This window comes from Trichechus manatus, unplaced genomic scaffold (genome assembly GCF_000243295.1).
Source record: "Trichechus manatus latirostris isolate Lorelei unplaced genomic scaffold, TriManLat1.0 scaffold00027, whole genome shotgun sequence".
Taxonomy (NCBI): domain Eukaryota; kingdom Metazoa; phylum Chordata; class Mammalia; order Sirenia; family Trichechidae; genus Trichechus; species Trichechus manatus.
Window position 1 is genome coordinate 17,410,313 of NW_004443963.1, and position 20,013 is coordinate 17,430,325.

The 20,013-nt window shown below is 49.5% G+C and overlaps 1 protein-coding gene across 1 annotated transcript; it reads right to left on the minus strand.

Annotated features, from left to right (window-relative positions):
* Window positions 1-726: 726 nt before the first annotated feature.
* On the minus strand, window positions 727-5,622 carry LOC101347905 (DNA dC->dU-editing enzyme APOBEC-3A-like). Its single transcript, XM_023729051.1, has 5 exons — window positions 5,593-5,622; window positions 4,612-4,765; window positions 2,401-2,665; window positions 1,401-1,516; window positions 727-1,134 (listed from the first exon to the last, which is right to left on the minus strand). The coding sequence occupies exons 1-5, from the start codon at window positions 5,613-5,615 to the stop codon at window positions 1,120-1,122; spliced, it is 573 nt and encodes a 190-aa protein (XP_023584819.1). The 5' UTR covers window positions 5,616-5,622; the 3' UTR covers window positions 727-1,119.
* Between the last annotated feature and the right edge of the window lie 14,391 nt (window positions 5,623-20,013).

The following is a 20,013-nucleotide window of genomic DNA, read 5'->3' on the forward strand; positions in this document are numbered from 1 at the left end:
AGGTGATGGGATGCCTTGGTCGCATTACATAATGTAATGTGAGAGCCCATCTTGCTACCATCTCCTCTGGAGACTCTCTCTGGTGCTGATGCAGGCAGTGGACAGGTTGGGAACCCACAATAGTTGACAAAATGGAACTTCCTCAGGGTGCCCCAGTTGCACCCAGACACATACCACTGTAGGCAGCCTCTTGTAGCTGAGGGTGGTCTCCACCAACAGCCACCAAGAACTAAAGCCTTCAGTCCTAGAGCTCAAGGAAGCGATTTCTACCAACAGCCATGGGAGCTAAGAGCCCAGCCTGGCCGCCACCATCAGTGCAGGCCCTTGAGGACCCAGCTCAGCTACGCCAACACCTGACCAAGAACCTGGGAGATGGTCAAGGTGTCCTGTTTTAGGTGGCAATTCTGTGGGGGTACTTAGTTACTCAGCAATAAAAAAATAATACTGAGAGAGGAACCTTCTCATTGACCCATCTCCATTTGTAGGTTGCTCTTCAATGCTTAGTCTCTCTCCTTTTTATTTTCTTATCAAATGGCCTGTCATTTCAAAAGTAGTGTTGGCCAACAGTATGATAAGTTGTCAATGAGTCTAGGTGTTTGAATTCTAGGTTCCCCTCCTGAAAGGTCAGTGGATTTGTACTCCTACCAGAGGGAACTAGCATGACCGTCCCTGCCCCCCACATGCGGACACACCACCAAAAAGAAAGCTGTTTATATGTTTGCCAGTGTTTATTTAACTATTTGGAATTTGTGATATTCTTACAAAGCAAAAAATAATTTCATAAAGTTTCTCAGTAGTTCATTTTATTGCTCTGGATTTAAAACCGATTAAATAATTATCATATTAAAAATTGAAATTTAAAAAAAATTGAAATTCATTCTGATAGTATTGATTATAATTTTTTATAATCAATAATAAACATACAATAAATTTTAAAGTAATTCTGCTGTGATTTTAAAAAACTTTAATACTTGTGTGCTCTTTGTCTTTTGCCACTCAATTTTGAGCAATCTAGAGATCGTGGTGAACTGTGTGATTACATTTCCTGAAGGCAACTGATTACGTTTCTTTGTTCAACAGAGGTTCCCAGCCTTCTCTGTAGATACTAAGGGTGTCTTCTCAGTTGTTCCCATTCTAGAAAGAGAAATGGAGCTGAGTGGAGCATGGGAGTGGGGCACTTAGAAAGAAGAAACAGAGAAGGGGCTGGGACTCAGTGAAAGGAGAGAGAAGAGGAGGGAGGGATACACGGAAGGAGAGAAGCAGAGGTACTTGGAGAGAAGGGCTAGAAGGGAAGGTGCTGGATGCCCCCATGGAAGCAGGAGACAGAGGAGGCTCTGAACTGAGGGGAAAGAGAGGAGAGAGGGGAACAGAGAAGACCAGGGGAGAGAGGGAGCTCTCACCTCTAATATGCTCTGCAGTCTCATCTTTAAGTTCTGACTGTTCATATTCAGCCTATTCCAGGACACAAAGAGACATCCCTTGTTGTTCACAAAGGTTCTCCAGCAGTGCTTAAACTCTGAGGGGGAGAGGAAGACAAAGTCACTCCCAGCCTCAGGGGACAATAAACGTGTGTAACTCTTTTTTTTTTCTTTTGGCGGTACAACAATAAGTGTTTATTTATGTGTCTGGAGTTAGCTGGATATAGGCTGGGTGGCTCTGCTGATCTTTTTTTTTTTTTCCTCCATTTCTAACAATCTTTATTTTTTTCCCCTAAATTTCCTGGACTGAGACTGTATTTTTTTTTTTTAATTGTGATTTAGGTGAAAGTTTACAGCTCAAGTTAATTTCTCATACAAAAACTTATACACATATTGTTATGTGACCCTAGTTGCAATCCTTATAATGTGACAGCACACTCCTCCTTTCCACCCCGGGCTTCCCATGTCCATTCTTCAGCTCCTATCCCTTTCTGCCTTCTCATCCCACCTGCGGACAGGAGCTGCCTACTTCATTTCACGTATCTGCTTGAACTAAGAAGCACACTCTTCACAAGTATTATTTTATGTTTGATAGTCCAGTCTCATCTTTGTCTGAAGAGCTGGCTCTGGGGTGCGTGACTCTTAGGGACAGACTTTCTGCATCATCATTTCCACCTTCTCCTTTTTTCCTTCCCTCAGGAGCTCAGTTTCTCCCTTAAATTCTTTCTTCCAGTTGGAATATAACCCAGCCAGAATCTCCTTTCTGGAAGCCCCCAAGTCCTTCCACTTCCAGCCACCCTCCGTCCTGTCCCCTGGACCTCATCCCCTCCCCTGAGCTCTCTCTTCTACTAGACTCCCAAGTCTTGTCCAGGAGTCTCCCATCACCTCTGCTGTCAGTAACAAAGGATTCTCCACCCCTTCTAGCAACTTTCCACAGCCCTTTTCCAACCTTCCTTCCACCCCACATGAGTTCCACTCTCACCTGTGGAGGTCATGATGGCCACTTGGGCCCCGGCCCCCTGCAGTGAGCGCAGCCCCTTCTCATATCTTTCCCGGTAATCATAGATGCGGGCGGCGAAGATGTGCAGGCTTATATGGCTGTTCCTCTCCAGGAAGGCAACAACTTTCTGGGCACAGTCAGGGCAGGGACTCCAGGAGAGGAACCAGGTGAACCTGTAGCGCTTCGTGGGGTCCAGATGCCAAGAAGGAACCAGGTCCAGGAGGCACAACTCTGCATGGAGGCCTGGCTGGGGATCATAATGAGACAGTGTAGACAATAGTGTTAGGTCACTTGTGAACAGGGAGCAAGGGCTGGACTAGGATGAGGCAAGGGCCAGCACAAAACTAGAGGGAGCAGAGAAAGGACCAAAACCACAGCAATGACGGTAGATAATATTTTGATGCAGTATTGAGAACATGATCAGTGCTAATGATTTTTTATTTTGCTTCACTTCCAAAGTGGCTCTGTTCAGCACTGTTCCTGCTCTGTCTGTAATTAAAATGTGAATATTTTGTTCATCATGAGATTTTTTTCATTACTTTTCATTATTTAAATGTTGCATTAAAATATTATTTATCTTGCATTAAAATAGTATTCATCTTGAGCGGAGGGGCTTCAGAAAATTTTGCACCCCAGGCAAGGGCCACCTCTGCCTCCCCATCGTCCTGGCCCTGCAGGAGAATATGAAGAGCTGGCGGTGGGAGGAGGAGGTAAAGCGGGAGCCCGAAGGTCAATGGGCTGATGCCATTGACCTGGGTGAGCTTCCTTCAGGAGATTTGCCCTCCACCATCTACCCCTACCCACCTGCCTCTGCACCTGCTCACACACCAATCATTCCACAAGCTTCTACTCTGGGCCTCACCTGCGCTGAGCCAAAGGGTGACATGGACTCTGTCAAAAGAGCTCCCTGTGCAGAAGGACAGAGGACAAGGGGCCCCACAGGACCAGCCCAAGCTGGGGGCCTGGGATGGGAGCAGAGTCATTCTGTGCTGATAGAAATTGGGAGATTTGACTCAACTGCAGTGAAAGGATTTTCACACAGGGATTGGGACCCATCAGGCCACTATGACAGTGCAGAGGCGATGGAGGAGTGTGACGGGGTGTCACAGGAGAGGCATAGTGAGGGGGGTAGAGGGGGACATTTGCCCCCAGGCGGAAGTCCAAGGGGGTGGCCAGAATGACATTCCTAGGCACCACAAATATGAAACGCACCTGACTGAGGCAGCCAGACAAGAGGAAGGAAGACATTTCTGCTGATGCCATCACTGCTATCAACATCTATTCATCTTGAAATTGGCAGAGTGCAACTTAGAGATTGCCCCTGGGCGCTTGTTACCCTCACCATGTCCCTGTGTCATGGGTGAGGTAAGAAGTGGCATCCCTGGACCAAGTTCAGCTGATGAAGCAGGTGTGGGGACCAGCACCCTTGCAAAGACCTCCTAGCAGTGAGTGGGGTCCTGCTAGGCCCAGACTCAGCCTGAAGTGACCAGCAGTAGCATCTGCACCTGGACCCACAGCCAACAGATACTCAGCCTCCCTGAGCCAGAGGCTGTCCTGGCAGGGCCCAGAGAGGAATGTCCCTCAGACTTCTTGACCTTGAGCCTGGCCCATCCCTCCTCTCTCCCAAATGCTGTTGACCCCTGACCCCACCACACTGTGGGCTCTGTCCTGGTCAGGCCTGCCTCCCTCCTCTCTGCCTGCCTCAGGCTCTCTCTTCTGCTAAGATGGAGCCCAGGAAATAGGCATTTGGGAACCTGGGCCTTGTGAACACAGAACATTAACCATTCCAGACCCTTCTTGCCCGCATTTCAATGTTGTAAAGAGGCTTTTTGCTCTCCACCTGGAGGCAGTGGGTGGGGTTATGACTGGTCCTGGGCAGGTGTGCAGAGAGCTCCTGTTGTCTATTGCACCCCTGGTACCATCCACCCTAGGGGCATCTTGAGAAGAGTGGGGTGAGACTCAGAGTATGGAGTGACTCTGGGCCTGGGACATGGTGACGTGTTGCCAATGTGTGACCTGAAGCCCATCACGGCAGATCCCATCTACACCCAACTCCAGGACAGACCTGCAGGACAGTGGGGTCCAAAAGTGAGCGAACTCAGTGGAACACACGTACATTGAGAACCTTCTGCGCATCAATGTCTTTGGATTCCGGAGGGCCCTGCCTGGCTGCTTTTGGGTTGGAACTGTCACCTGATTACGGAGGAAGCCCCTGCAGTCGTCCAGCGGGACCCAGGAGTTGCTATCCAGGAGCTCCACCTCGTAGCACAGGTAGGTCTTGTTCAACCCTAACTGTGAAAGGTCATTTGTAAATTGCATCTGGTATGTGTTTTTATCCATCAGGTCTCTAGGACAAGGGCAGGAAAAAAACACAATTTAGAGGCTCCTCCTGGACCCTCTACACTCCGTGCCCTCTACACCTATCCCAGCCAGACCTGCAGAGAAGGACCTTCTGCTGACTGTGCTGGAGACCACCCAGCCCCCCATCCTGACCCCTTCTGAGGGGCTCATGGGGAATTCAGCCCTGTCCTTGGGGCTCCTTGGCCTTGTTGGGGTCGCCCCAGGATTCAGTGCAGGTGCTCAGATACTCTGATGAAGCCCCCGTCCAGGGGTGGGACTGGCCGCCTTCCCTGGGCTCACATCCCTGGCCTGTGTCCCTGCAAGATACTGACCCAAGGGGGCTTTTTGCTCTTGTCTGTGGGTTAACCTCTGCTGGACGGTGCATTGGGCCAAACGCACTTGTGAGAGGAAGCACTGAGGGAAACAGAATGCCAGAGAGTATTCTTTTCAAATAATGTCAGAGATTTTTCTCTAATTATAGAAATAATACTTTAAGAAAAATACCATGATGTTGAAAATTAAAAAAAGATTCTTAGCCCAAGCTCAGGGGCTTTTCCAAAGTGCTGGGGCTTCCTTGGGGCAGGGAGGACAAAGGAGGGAGGGAGCATCCAGGACAACTCTGCAGGGTCCAGCCCAGGAGCCAGGGTCTGACTGGAGATGCTGACTTAGTATCAGCAGGGAGGTCAAGGCTGGACCAGGACAGGACAGATAGAGCAAGAAGAGGAGAGGACGAGCTCCAGGAGCCAGAGCAGGAGGCCCAGAGGGGAGGAGGGGAGACCCTACCAGGGAAGCCCTGGAAGAGTAGGCCCAGGAGTAGAGGGTGGGTACCTATACCTCGAGGCTGCACCTGCCTCCATCTCTTCCATCGGTTCTGGGTTCTGCATCTTCTGCTTCCTCTCGCTCACAGCGTGTGGTCCTTCTCCCTGGGATGCTCTTATATATCATCGGAGCTACCGGAAAGTGCTGACTTCACGATGATGTCACCACCCACTCCCTGACTCAGGACACCCATGCCACCCATGTTGGTATCACAGAAGAAGGAACTTCTGCTCTGCCCTTTTGTCATGTTCCCGGAGTTCTCATTGGCAAGCTTCGGTTTTGATTTCCCGGGCCTGACAACAGCCCTCCCTGGAGCACATGAGTTGACAATAGGGAAGGTGGGCTAGACACGGTGAGGTGACTCTGGAAGCTGAGGCCAAAGAGAGAGGTGTAGAGGGGACAGGTGAGAAGACAGGTGCCACAGCCAGGGATGCAGGCCCTGACACAGGGCTCAGCACGGCCAGAGGGTAGGTTCCAGGGCAGCTGGCCCTGGGCTGTCTCTCAGGGACCAGCACAGGGCATGCCCTGGCCCAGGGACCTGGGATGCTAGGTTGAGGGGACCTGTGCGGTGGGTGGGTAGTGCAGGCACCTGGTATCAGAGGCAGGCACCTGGGCTCACCCCAGCTCTAGAAAACGAAGTAGGCAAACAAGTGTTGAAATTTCTCAATGTCACCCATCTTATTAAATGCCAACTAGAAAGAGGCGTATTTTTACCCACATTACATAGAGGAGGTGATGTGACTTGCCAGAGGCCTCACCCAGAGTACATGGAGGCAGGAGGTAAATAAACCACACGCCTAGGCCAATGCCTCTGAGCTTTCCTTCCCCTCCAGGCCAGCAGAGATGCAGGGATTACTATTCCAGCCCCAATATGCAGTGCAGAGCCAGCCTCCTGCCCTCCCCTGGGCCCTGCCACCTGCCCTGCGCAGACTGCCCCTTGGCATGGAGCAGCCCCTTGAGATGTGTCAGATCGATGGAAGGGCCCTGGTGTGTGGACAGAGGGTGATTGCCGGGGGTCAGAAAGGAAAAGGGTGTAAGGAGCAGTGTGAGGGACCAGAGTGGGCAGCCCTGGTCTCGGTTCCCACCCCAGGACCTTATGTCCTCACCTGCAGCTCAGGTGTGCTGGGGGCAGCATCACTGAGGGGCAGGGCTTGTTTTCACTTTCTGGTTCACAAGTAGAGATTTGAACGCTTCATATGTTTACATCTGTGAACCTTCTAACTGGATGACAAAGAAGACATGGGTTAAAATGTGTGAAGCAAGCAGGGCAGGGGTACTGCCCAGAGTTCCCTTCTCCATAACACCTTGCAAACCCACATGTCAATGCAGGGGCTCCAGAGAGGAGAGGAAAGAGGACCTGGGTAAATCTCCCCACAGCAGAGAGGGCGGTGAGGACCCTGCCCAGGGGAGAGGGTGCACAGTCTGTCCAGGGTCTGAATCCACGTGCCATCACAGGGTGACCAGAGGTGAGTGGATAAACCTTCATTGAGATCGAGCCCCACGATGGGCAACTTGACAAGCGCCACACCTTGAGGCCGCAGGGAGCTCCCGGTTCACCTGGAGCCACTCTGTGGGGCAGACCTTCCTCTTCTGTCTCCCATTCACTACAGCTGGTTCTCCAGGGGCAGCAGTGGCCCTGTGAACACCGCCCTCCCAGGATGCCTTGTGCCAGGAGAGGACACAGTCCCCTAAAGGCATAAGGGGAGCCCAGGGATTAACTCTGGGTCTAAACTGAGCCCTCACACTGCTAAGTGCATGCCCCTTACTTAACAAAAAGAGGAAAGAAATTCATCTGTTCACAGAGAAAACATCCATTCATGCCCACCGCTGCTCTCAGAACACAGGGAATGAGAATTCCGATGTCCTGCTGTAATTTTCCACCAGAGCTGCGTGAAGGGTCAGTGGGGGCAGAAGGGGAGTGGTCCCTGCCTCCAGGAGCGAGGCTGGCCCAGGATACAGAAGCCCTTAGCAGGTGCAGGCTTTGCCTGTGATCTACCCCCTCCCCTGTAAGGACACTGAGGGCAGGATGGAGTGCCCAGAAGAAACCAAACTGGGGTCAGAGAGATAGACAGGACAGCAGGACCCCAAGCAGAGGGGCTGGGTCAGCAGAACCACAGCGTCTGAAGTCAGAGTCTTGCTCTCTCTGTGAGGTCCCAGCTCTGCCACCTCTGCAGGTCCCCTCCCTCCTTGGAGCCAGGATGGACAACAGGCAGATGCTCCCAGACCAGGGTCTCCTCAATGTCCCATACAGTGTCAGGTCCTCGTCAGCATCCTGACAAAGGTCTGTGATGGGGCCTTGGGGACAGAGGGATGGGTCTCACCCTGGCTTCCAACAGCACACAGAGCAGAGTCTCCACTCCTGGGGTAGCCCTTCCTGTCCCCAGGTCAGTCCTTTCACCCAAACTACAGCATCTTATTGATGTTTTAGTCACTTGTTCCAGGGACAGAGGCAGAACTGTGATCAGATCCAGGAAAACAAAACCAAAGAAGCAGTTTTGATGACAAGTTTCTTCCTTCATCTCCCCCACCTCACCACCCCCACCAGGAGAAATGTGGAAATCCTCTGATTTCCGGCAGAGCAGTTGTAGACCCTGGGTGTGTCTGGAGTACCTCGAGGAGGTTCCTTTTTGTCAACTATTGTGTCATTCCCTGGGGCTGCCTCCCTCCTCCCAATGCCTCTTGGTGGTCTGCCCACCCCCGCACCCCTGGGCACAGCTCAGGTCATCCATCCTTTCCCTGGGCTCCTTCCTATCTGGGTCTTGGTGGTGGCCTCTCTGCTGAGACCCCCATTCTGCCTCCCCATCTGAAGCCCCAGGTGCAGCATCACCTAACTGTCACACATCCCCGCATGGTCGCTTACTATCACTGTCCCCATGTGACATTTGAGGAGCCTGAGGCCAGAGGGGATGTTACCAGCCCAAGGTCCCAGCAAAGAGCAGCAGAGCGCAGGTTCCAACCCAGGTCTTTCCGTCTCTAAAGTGTCTACATGAGGACTTTCCTCAGGAGACAGTGATGCAGCTACTGAGACATTGGGGGAGGGGAGCAGGGGAGGGTCCATGGGGAGGCAGGTCAGCCAGGAGCCAGGTGAGGAGTCAGACGGGGCAGCAGATGAGGGAGCATCCGCAGAGAGGTGAGAGGTGAGAGGTGAGGGCGGAAGTGAGAGAAGGATCTGGAGAGAGTGGAGGGGGTGGGCGGCCGCAGGGCTGGGGACCCAGAGTGAAGGGAGTGGTGAGGTCCCCAGCAAGCAGTCAGAGTAGGAGTTTCAGAGGAGGATGAGCCAGGGCAGAGGTAGCCCAGAAATCAGAGGAGGGAACTGTCCCAGCAACTGGTGCCTGGGAGTCTACCCTGTCCTGTGTCACTGTGGGCTCCTGACTCTGAAGCCTTCGTGTCCACTTCCTGGCTATAGGGTGATTCTCCAGAAGCTGCTCTGGCCCATGTCAGCTGTGAACTCCTTTGCACACAAGAAACTATATTGCAATGATGACGATCGTCATTATCACCATTGTTTCCATTGTCATTATTCCTGAATCCCTACCTTCTCTCTTTCCTGACTCGCATGGCAGGAGGGGCAGATCACACACCAGCCGTCAAGGGAAGGGTGGTAGACAGACTCAGGTGACCCCAATAACTCTCCCGCTGGGTTCACACCTTGTGTTGTCCCTTCCCTTTGAGTGTGGCAGGTCCTGTGACTTCCTTCTAACAACAGAATATGGTGAAGGTGATGGGATGTCACACCTGGATGATGATATATTATGTGAGATCCCATCTTGCAACCACCTCCTCTAGAGACTCTCTCTGGTGTTGATGGAGGCAGTGGACAGATTGGGAATCCATGTGGCAAGGAACTGTTTTCATCCAGCCTATCCCAGGACTCAAAAGACCTTCCCTGGTTGTCCCCAAAAGTTCTATGGCAGTGCTCAAACTCTGAGGGGGGATGGAAGTTATCATCCCCAACATCAGGGGGCAATAAAGGTGTAAGACTCTTAGGAACAGACTTTCTGCAATGTCAATTCCATCTTCCACTTTCTCTTCCCTCCTCCAGGAACTTAGCTTCCCCCTCAAAACCTTTCTTCCAATTGAAATCTGATCCAGCCAGAATCTCATTTTTTTTGGAAGCCTCCAAATCCTTCCTCCCCTTCCAACCACCATTTGTCCTCTCACTTGGCCACATCTCCTCCTCTGAGCTCTCTCTTCCACTAGACTCCCAAGTCTTCTCCTGAGTCTCCCATCACTTCTCCCTACAGCAAACAAAGGCTTCTCCGCCAGGGATTCTAAATCCTGAGCACCCCTTCTAGCAACTTCTCATGAACCTCTCCTTACCTACTGCCCACCCCCATGGGTTGCACTCTGACCTGTGGAGGTCATGATGGTAATATGGGCCTGGCCCTCTGCAGTGATCACAGGCCTCCTCATATCCTTTCACACAGTCATAGATGCAGGAGGCAAAGATGCACAGGCTCACATGTCTGTTCCCCCTCAGGAAGGCAGCCACTTCCTGGGCACAGTCAGGGCAGGGGCTCCAGGAGAGAATCAGGTGACCCTGTGGTGCTGCGCCAGGTCCAGCTGCTAAGAAGGAACCTGGTCCAGGAAGCATACTCTGCATGGTGGCCTGTCTGGAGAGAAAAACAACTCTGAGCTAGAAAGAAGGAAAAGTGTTAGGTTTCTTGTTGTGAACAGGAGGCGGGCTGGGAACAGGGTGAGGCAAGTTAGGCAAGGTCTCTAGTACAAAATTAGAGTGGTAACCCAAACCAAAGCCGTTGCCATAGAGTCGACTCCAACTCCTAGCGATCCTATAGGAAAGAGTAGAATTGCCCCATAGGGTTTCCAAGGAGCTGCTGGTTGATTCGAACTGCTTACCTTTCTGTTAGCAGCCAGGCTCTTAACCATTGTACCACCAGGACAGTTATCAGAGTGGATAATATCATAATGCAGTGTTGAAATGACAGATTAGTGTTAATGACTTTTTAATTTGCCTCAGCACAGCACTGTTACTGATTTCTCTGTATATAAGTTTGTATATTTTGGTCATTATGGGATTTTTGCTTAATTTTGATTATTTAAATGTTGCATTAAAATATTCATCTTGCATTAAAATAGTATTCGTCTTGATTACTGACCTTTCTGGGCCCCCTCTAATTTTGCACCTAAGTCCAGTGCCTTCACGGGCTCCCTCTCTTCCTGACCCTGCAGGAAGAAGATGAAGGGCTGGAGGAGGGAAGAGGGGGGAAGCCAGGGGAGCCCCAAGTTCATTGGGCTGATGCCATTGACCTGGATATGCTTCCTTCATGGGGATTTGCTCTCCACTGTCTATCCCCACCCACCTGCCTTCCCACCTGCTCACACACCAATCATCCCACAAGCTTCTACTCTGGGCCTCACCTCTGCTGAGCCCAAGGGAGACACGGACTCTGTCAAAAGAGCTCCTGTGCAGGAGGACTGAGGACCAGGGGCCCCCTAGGGCCCTTCCTAAAGTGGGGGCCTGGGTGATGGGAGCAGAGTCATTCTGTGCTGATAGAAATTGGGAGATTTGCCCCACCTGCAGTGAAAGGATTTTCAACCAGAGACTGGGACCCAGTGCAGAAATGATGGAGGAGTGTGACAGGGTGTCACAAGTGAAGTGAGAAGTGGCCATGAAGTGCTCCTGGACCAAGTGCAGCTGATGAGGTAGATGTGCGGACAAGCGCCTTTGCAAGGACCTCCCAGCAGTGAGTAGGATCCTGCCAGGTCCAGATTCAGCCCAAAGTGACCAGAGGGAGCATCCACACCTGAACCAGAGCCAGCAGAGACTCAGCCTCCCAACCAGAGGCCATCCCTGCAGGGGCCTGGAAGGAATGTCCCTCAGCTTCAGGGTCCCTCCATCTGGCCCATCCCTGCTCCTCCCCAAATGCTGTTAACCCCTGACCCTACTGCCCTGTGGGCTCTGCCCTTGTCAGGGCTGCCTCCCTCCTCTCTACCTGCCTCAGGCTCTCTCTTCTGGCAAGACCAAGACCAGACATTTGGGAACCTGGGCTTTGTGGACACAGAACATTAACTATTGTAGGCCCTTCTTGCCCACGTTTTAATGTTGGGAAGATGCTCTTTGCTCTCCACCTGGAGGCAATGGGTGGGGTTATGATGGATCCTGGGCAGGTGTGCAGAGAGATCCTGTTGTCTATCACAACCCTGCTGCCATCCATCCTGGGGGCATTCAGAGGGGAGTAGGGTGAGACCTGGAGCATAAGTGACTCTGGGCCTGGGGCATGGTGACTTTTTGCTGATGTGTGTCTTGAGGCCAACCAAATAGCAATGCCTAAGTAGATCCCATCTCCACCCAACTCCAGGATAGTCCTGCAGGGTCCAACAGTAAGAGAAACTGTGTGGGACAGCCCAAGTACAAAAGAGAACCTTCTACCCATCAATGTCCCCGGATAGGGACAGGTCCTGCCTGGCTTTGGTTGGGTTGGGACAGTCACCTGGTTGCACAGGAAGCCTTTATCTTCATTAAGTAGGACTCGGGAGTTGCCATCCAGGAGCTCTACCTCGTAGCAAAGGTAGGCCTGTTTCTGGCCTTGGAATGAAGGATCATTTATAAAGTTCAACCAGAATGTGACTACATCCATCAGGTCTCTTGGAAAAGGCAGGAGAAAACCACAATTCAGAGACTCCTCCTGGGCCCCCTTCCGCTTCCGCTCTCCATCCCCTCCACCCCCATCCCTTCCAGACCTGCAGAGAATGGGCTTTTGCTCATTGTGCTAGAGGCCACCCAGCCCCCATCTGACCCTTTTTGGACTCTCATGGAGAAGTCAGCCCAGTCCTTGGGGCCGCTTGGCCTTATTGGGGAACCCCAAGTGTTCAGACACTCTGATGAGCAACTCCCCAGCCCCAGGTGGGGCTGGTCGCCCTACTTGAGCTTACATCCTGCCTTGTCCTGGCTTCAGATGACCCGTGTCCCTGCTGGAAGTGGACCCAATGGGGCTTGTGTCTCTTGTCTGCAGGGTTAACCTCTAGTAGACTGTGCATTGGGGCCAAATGCACTCCTGAGAGGGATCAGTGGGAGGAAAGAATGCCAGTGTTCTTTTCAAATAACTTAGGGGATTTTTTTTCTAATTGTGAAAATAAGACTTTATGAAAACAATCATAAAGCTGAAAATAAAAATAAAAATGGTGTCTTAGCCCCCCTGCTCCGAGGCTTTTCCAAAGCAGAAATGCCAGAGGACGATTCCACAGGGTCCAGCCCAGGAGCTGAGGATTGGGTTGGAGATGATGACATAACATCACAGGGAGGTCATGACTGGACAAGAACAGCTAGTGAGAGTGAGGAGAAGAGAGGACAAGCCCCAGGAGTCAGGGCAAGAGCCCCCGAGGAGAGGGGGCAGGTCCCCACCAGGGAAGCCCCTGAGGAGGCCAAGGAGCAGAGGGGCCAGGTGAGTGGGGTCCCTGGGCCTCAGGGCTGCACTTCTCTCCACCTCTTTAGTTTCATCTCTGATTCTGGGCCCTGAGTCTTCCGGTTCCTCCTCCCACTCACGGCATGTGGTCTTCCCCTTCAAGGTGCACTCCAAGGACCCAGGAGTCTGTATCATGTCAGAGGGACCAACGAACAGCTGAGCGGGAGCCACTGGGAGCCACCCTTAACCACCAGGACACACCAAGCAGTGCCCTTTGCTCTGCCACCAGCCACTGGGCTCACGTCTGCTGCATGGAGGTACCTCATGACCACACACCTCAGCTATGATCTCCCGGGTTCTGCCCCCAACACTAAGATTAGCCCTGACACTCGAACACTGCAGACAGAGCATTAGGGGACAGTGTCCACCCCTGGAGGAGACCCCACAGGACAGGATTCTGAGCTGCCAGAAGGCACGTCCAGGCAGAACCTTCCCTGCACCCCCAGAACCACCAGCCCTGGGCTGTGACGTGACTGAGGCTGGATGCTGGGAGCTAGTGGAGCTGAGCGGAGGATGTGGGGGTGGGGAAGCTCCTCCTGTGTCCCTGGCCCTTGAGGGAAGTTCCTGATTTCATTATAAAAGCAACCTGGAGACCAAGGCATCTCACAGCCATGAGACAGATGAGAAAAGAAACGGAAAGCCCTTGTCGGGGGCAGAGCGAATAATATGACAAGGACCTTCCTCTAGAACCAACAGAGAGCAAAAGCCTTCCTCTGGAGCTGGTGCCCTAAATTTGGACTTCTAGCCTCCTAACCTGTGAAAGAATAAATTTCTCTTTGTTAAAGCCATCCACTTGTGGTATTTCTGTTACAGCAGCACTAGATGACTAAGACATAATTTGGTACTGGAAGAGTGGGATGTTGCTCTAACAGATACATACCATGTGGAAGCCATCTTGAAACTGTGAATGAGTAGAGGCTGGAAGAGTTTTAAAGTGCCTGATAGTAAAAGCCTAGATTGCCTTGAAGAGACTATCGGTAAAATCATGGACATCAAAGACAATTCTGGTGAGGATTCAGAAGGAAGTAAAGAGAGCTTATACACTGGAGATGGCACAGACTGCAAGAAGCAGCAGCAAAGAAACAGCAGTGGCAGAACGAGGAGACCAGCGGGAAATAGCGCTGGAGCCGCCCCACATAGCCAGAGAGTTGAGTGACTTCGTGCAGGAGGCTTCCTGCCTGAGTAGGCTGCCTCCAGGCATTTATTGGTGGAGCTAAAGACCTTTGGAATATTTGCCACAGCAGGGCAGAAGCGGCAAGGCCATGAGGGTCCGAAGAGGCCAAGGAACCAAGGAATGGAAGATGAAGAGACAAGGATCACAGAAAGCAGAGGTGTCTCAGTCTCAAATGGTAGGGCCATGACCTCAGGGGTCTCAAAGGGTGGAGCCATGGCCTCTGGGGTTCAAAGAGTGGGACCACAGCCTGCTAGGTTTCAAAGAGTCAGACCTTCACCAACTCGGTTCTAGAGTGTGGGGCTGCCGTTCACCAGTGCCAGCAGTATGAGACTGGATCCACTGTGCAAAGCTGAGGGGGCAGGGCTGCCATGTCCAAGGGACAGACGAATGGAGACTGCCAGGGCCAAGGGGGTAGGGATACCATGCAGATGGACTAGGAGAATGGAGCAATCCAAATGCAAGGGAGCAGAGTTGCCATTCCAGTTGGCCTGGAAGGTGGAGCTGAAGCCCAGGGCCAAGGGGCCTCCACCCAGAATCAGAGAGCATGACCAACACACAGAGTCTGGAGGGCAGGGCCATTGCCTAAATGGTCTCAGAGAACAGAGGATTACTTTCAAGGTTTGAGAGCTGATGTAATGTGTTCTGCTGACTTATTTAGTGCTTATTATCCCTTCTTTCCCTCCACTCTCTCCCATTTGTAATGGAAATGTCTACCTTGTGCTTGTTCTACCATTGTACTTCGGAAGCAGATAGCTTGTATTCCAGCTATCACTGATGAAGAGGAATTTTTTGAATTCAATTTGGAGTTGATTTAAGACTTTTGCTATGATATAATGAAGCAAATGTGTTTTACATGTTACAAGAACATGAATTTTTGGGAGCTAAAGGGTGGAATGCTATGGATAGAATTGTGTCCCCCAAAAATGTGTATCAGCTTGGCTAGGCCATGATTCCCAGTACTATGTATTTGTCTACCATTTTGTCATCTGATGTGGTTTTCCTATGTGTTGTAAATCCTACCTCTGTGATGTTAATGAGACAGGATTAGAGGCAGTTATGTTCATGACGAAGGACTCAATCTACAAGATTAGGTTGTATCTTGAGTCAATCTTTTTTGAGATATAAAAGAGAGAAGCAAGCAGAGAGACAGGGGAACCTCATGCCACCAAGAAAGAAGAGCCAGGAGAATAGCGCTTCCTTTGGACCTGAGTCCCTGTGCTGACAAACTCCTAGACCAGGGGAAGATTGATGACAAGGATCTTTGCTTGGAACAGACAGAGAAAGCTTTCTGCTAGAGCTGATGCCCTCCTAAAATGTGAGAGAATAAACCGTTATTTGTTAAAGCCATCCACTTGTGGTATTTCTGTTATAGCAGTACTAGATAACTAGGCAGCCAGGAATAACAAATTGAAGGAGAATGGTGTTGCGTTCATCTTCAAAAAGAACATTTCAAGATCTATCCTGAAGTACAATGCTGTTTGTGATAGGATAATAGCCATATAGCTACAAGAAAGACAAGTTAATATGACTATTATTCAAATTTACACACCAAGCACTAAGGCCAAAGATGAGGAAATCGATGATTTTTACCAACTTCAGCAGTCTGAAATTGATTGAACATGCAAACAAGATGCATTGGTAATTACTGGTGATTGGAATGCAAAAGTTGGAAACATAGAAGAAGGATTGGTAATTGGAAAATACGGTCTTGGTGATAGAAATGCCACCAGAGATTGCATGATAGGATTTCTCAAGACCAATGACTCCTTCATTGCAAATACCTTTTTTCAACAACATACACGGCGATGATACACATGGATCTCACCAGATGGAATACTCAGGAATCAAATCAACTACATCTGTGGAAAGAGATGATGGAAAAGCTCGATATCATCAGTCAGAAAATGGCCAGGGGCAGACTGTGGAACAGAACGTCAGTTGCTCATATGCAAGTTCAGGTTGAAATTGAAGGAGAATTAGGTGTCATGGATTGAATTATGTCCTCCCAAAAATGTGTGTATCAATTTTGGCTGGACCTTGATTCCCAGTATTGTGTGGATGTCCTCCATTTTGTGATTGTAATTTTATGTTAAAGAGGATTAGGGTGGGATTGTAACACCCCTACCCAGGTCACCTCCCTGATCCACTATAAAGGGAGTTTCCCTGGGATGTGGCCTGCACCACCGTTTATCTCTCAAGAGATAAAAAGGAAAGGGAAGCAAGCAGGACCTCATACAACCAAGAAAGCAGTGCAGGGAGCAGTGGGTCCTTTGGACCCGGAGTCCCTGCACAGAGAAGCTTCTGGTCCAGGGCAATATTGATGAGAAGGTCAACAGAAAGAGAAAGCCTTCCCCTGGAGCTGACACCCTGAATTTAGACTTCTATCTACTAGACTGTGGGAAAATAAATTTCTCTTTGTTAAAGCCATCCACTTGTGGTATTTCTGTTATAGCAGCACTAGATTACTAAGACAGACTTTGGTGCCTAGAGAATGGGGTGCTGCTCTAATAGACACATAAAATGTAGAAGTGGTTTTGAGACTGTGAATGGATAGAGGAGGAGCAGCGGCAGAGGACCAGCAGCAGCAGATAACCTGCAGCAGCAGAACCAGGAGACCAATGAGAGATGGTACTGGAGTGAGAGAGCTGAGTGCCCATGCACAAGAGGCTTCCTAGTGGAGCAGGGGTGCCTCCAGGCACTTACTGGTGAAGCTACTGAGCTTTGGAATGCTTGCCCTAGCAGGGTAGATCCGGGCGTGAGGCCCGAGTGCTGAGAGGCCACAGGAAGCAGAAACTGAAGAGACAAGGGACACAAGAAGCCCAGCTGCCTCAGTCTCAAAAGGTATGGCCAGGACCTCTGGGGTTTCAAAAGGTGGAGCCATGGCTTCTGGTGTTTCTAAGGGTGGAGTCGCCACTCAGATGGACTAGGAAAATGGTGCGCCTAAAGCCGAGGGAGCAGAGTTGCTGTCCCAGTGGGCCTGGAAAGCAGAGCTGAAGCCCAGGGCTGAGGGGCCTCCACTCAGAATCTGGACAGTGTGGCCAGTACCTACAGTCTGGAGGGCAGGGCCACTGTGTAAATTGTCCCAGAGAAAAGAGGTTTATCTTCAAATCCTTGAGGGCTAATGTAATGTGTTCTGCTGACTTGCTTGGCACCTGTTATCCTTTCTTTTCCTCCAATTTCTCCCATTTGTAATGGAAATGTCTAGCTTGCGCCTGTTCTGCCATTGTACCTTTGGAAGCAGATAACTTGTATTCTAGATTTCACAGATGAAGAGGAATTTTTGGATTTTAGACTTGGAGTTAAGACTCTTGCTATGATATGATGGGATGAATATGTTTTGCATGTTGCAAGGGTGTGATTTTTTGGGGGTCAGAAGGTGGAACATCATGTATTGAATTATGTCCCCCAAAAAATGTGCATATCAATTTGGCTGGACCATGATTCCCAGTATTGTGTGGTTGTCCTCCATTTTGTGACTGTAATTTTACACTACAGAGATTTAGGGTGGGATTGTAACACCCCTACCCAGGTCACATACCTGATGCAATGTAAAGGGAGTTTCCCTGGGATGTGGCCTACACCACCTTTTATCTCTCAAGAGATAAAAAGGAAAGGGAAGCGAGCAGAGAAGGGGACCTCATACCACCAAGAAAGCAGTGCCAGGAGCAGAGCGTGTCCTTTGGACCCCGGGTCCCTGCTTAGAGAAGCTCCTAGTCCAGGGGAAGACTGACGAGAAGGCCAACAAAGAGAGAAAGCCTTCCCCTGGAGCTAACACCCTGAATTTAGACTTCTAGCCTACTAGACTGTGAGGAAATAAATTTCTCTTTGTTTAAGCCATCCACTTGTGGTATTTCTGTTATAGCAGCACTAGATGACTAAGACAGAAGGAGTCCACGAGAGTCAAAGTATGACCCTGAGTATATCCCACTTGAATTTAGAGACCATCTTAAGAACAGATTTGACACGTTGAACACTAATGACCAAAGCCCAGACAAGCTGTGGAATGACATCAAGGACATCATACCTGAAGAAATCAAGAGGTCATTAAAAAGACAGGAAAGAAAGAAAAGACCAAAATGGATGTCAGAAGAGACTCTGAAACTTGCTCTTGAACGTCAAGTAGCTAAAGCAAAAGGAAGACATGATGAAGTAAAAGAACTGAACAGAAGATTTCAAAGGGCTGCTTGAGAAGACGAAGTAAAGTATTATAATGATATATGCAAAGACCTGGAGATAGAAAACCGAAGGGGAAGAACATACTCAGCATTTCTCAAGCTGAAAGAACTGAAGAAAAAATTGAAGCCTCGAGTTGCAATTTTGACGGATTCTACAGGCAAAATACTGAACAACGCAGGAAGCATCAAAAGAAGATAGAAGGAATACACAGAGTCACTAGACCAAAAAGAATTGGTCGACATTCAACCATTTCAGGAGGTAGCATATGATCAAGAGCTAATGGCATTGAAGGAAGAAGTTCAAGCTGCACTGAAGGCACTGGTGAAAAACAAAGCTCCAGGAATTAACAGAATATCAACTGAGATGTTTCAACAAACATATGCCACGCTGGAAGCACTCACTTGTCTATGCCAAGAAATTTGGAAGACAGCTACCTGGCCAACCAACTGGATATTTGTACTCATTCCAAAAAAAGTTGATCCAACAGAATGTGGAAATTATCAAACAATATCATTAATATCACACACAAGTAAAATTTTGCTGAAGTGCATTCAAAAGTGGTTGCATCAGTACATGCACAGGGAACTGCCAGAAATTCAAGCCGGATTCAGAAGAGGTGGAACGAGGGATATCATTGCTGATGTCAGATGGATACTGGCTGAAAGCAGAGAATACCAGGAAGATATTTACTTTTGTTTTATTGACTATGCAAAGGCATTCGACTGTGTGGATCATAACAAATTATGTGTAACATTGCAAAGAATGGGAATTCCAGAACCCTTAACTGTGCTCATGAGGAACCCATACTGAGATCAAGAGGCAGTCATTCGAAGAGAACAAGGGGACACTCATGGTTTAAAGTAAAAAAAATGTATGCTTCAGGGTTGTATCCTTTCATCATACTTATAGTATCTGTATACTGAGAAATAATCTGAGAAGCTAGATTATATGAAGAAGAATGGGGCATCAGGATTGGAGGAAGACTCATTAACAACCTGTATTATGCAGATGACACAACCTTGCTTGCTGAAAGTGAAGAGGACTTGAAGCACTTACTGATGAAGATCAAAGTCCTTCAGTACTGATTACACCTCAACATAAAGAAAATAAAAATCCTCACAACTGGACCAATAAACAACATCATGATAAACAGAGAAAAGATTGAAGTTGTCAAGGATTTCATTTTACTTGGATTCACAATCAACATCCACGGGAGCAGTGGTCAAGAAATCAGAAGATGCATTGCATTGGGCAAATCTTCTGCAGAAGATCTCTTTAAAGTGTTTAAAAGCAAAGATGTCACTCTAAGGACTAAGGTGCACCTGACCCAAGCCAAGGTGTTTTCAATGGCCTCATATGCATGTAAAAGCTGAACTATGAATAAGGAAGACTTAAGAAGAATCGATGCCTTTGGATTATTGTATTGGCGAGGAACATTGAATATACTGTGGACTGCCCGAAGAGTGAACAAATCTGTCTTGGAAGAAGTACAGTCAGAATGCTTCTTAGAAGCTACAATGGCAAGACTTCGTTTCACATACTTTGGACATGCTATCGGGGGGACCAGTCCCTGGAGAAGGACATCATGCTTGGTAAAGTAGAGGTCAGCGAAAAAGAGGAAAACCTGCAATGAAATGGATTGACAGAGTGGCTGCAACAGTG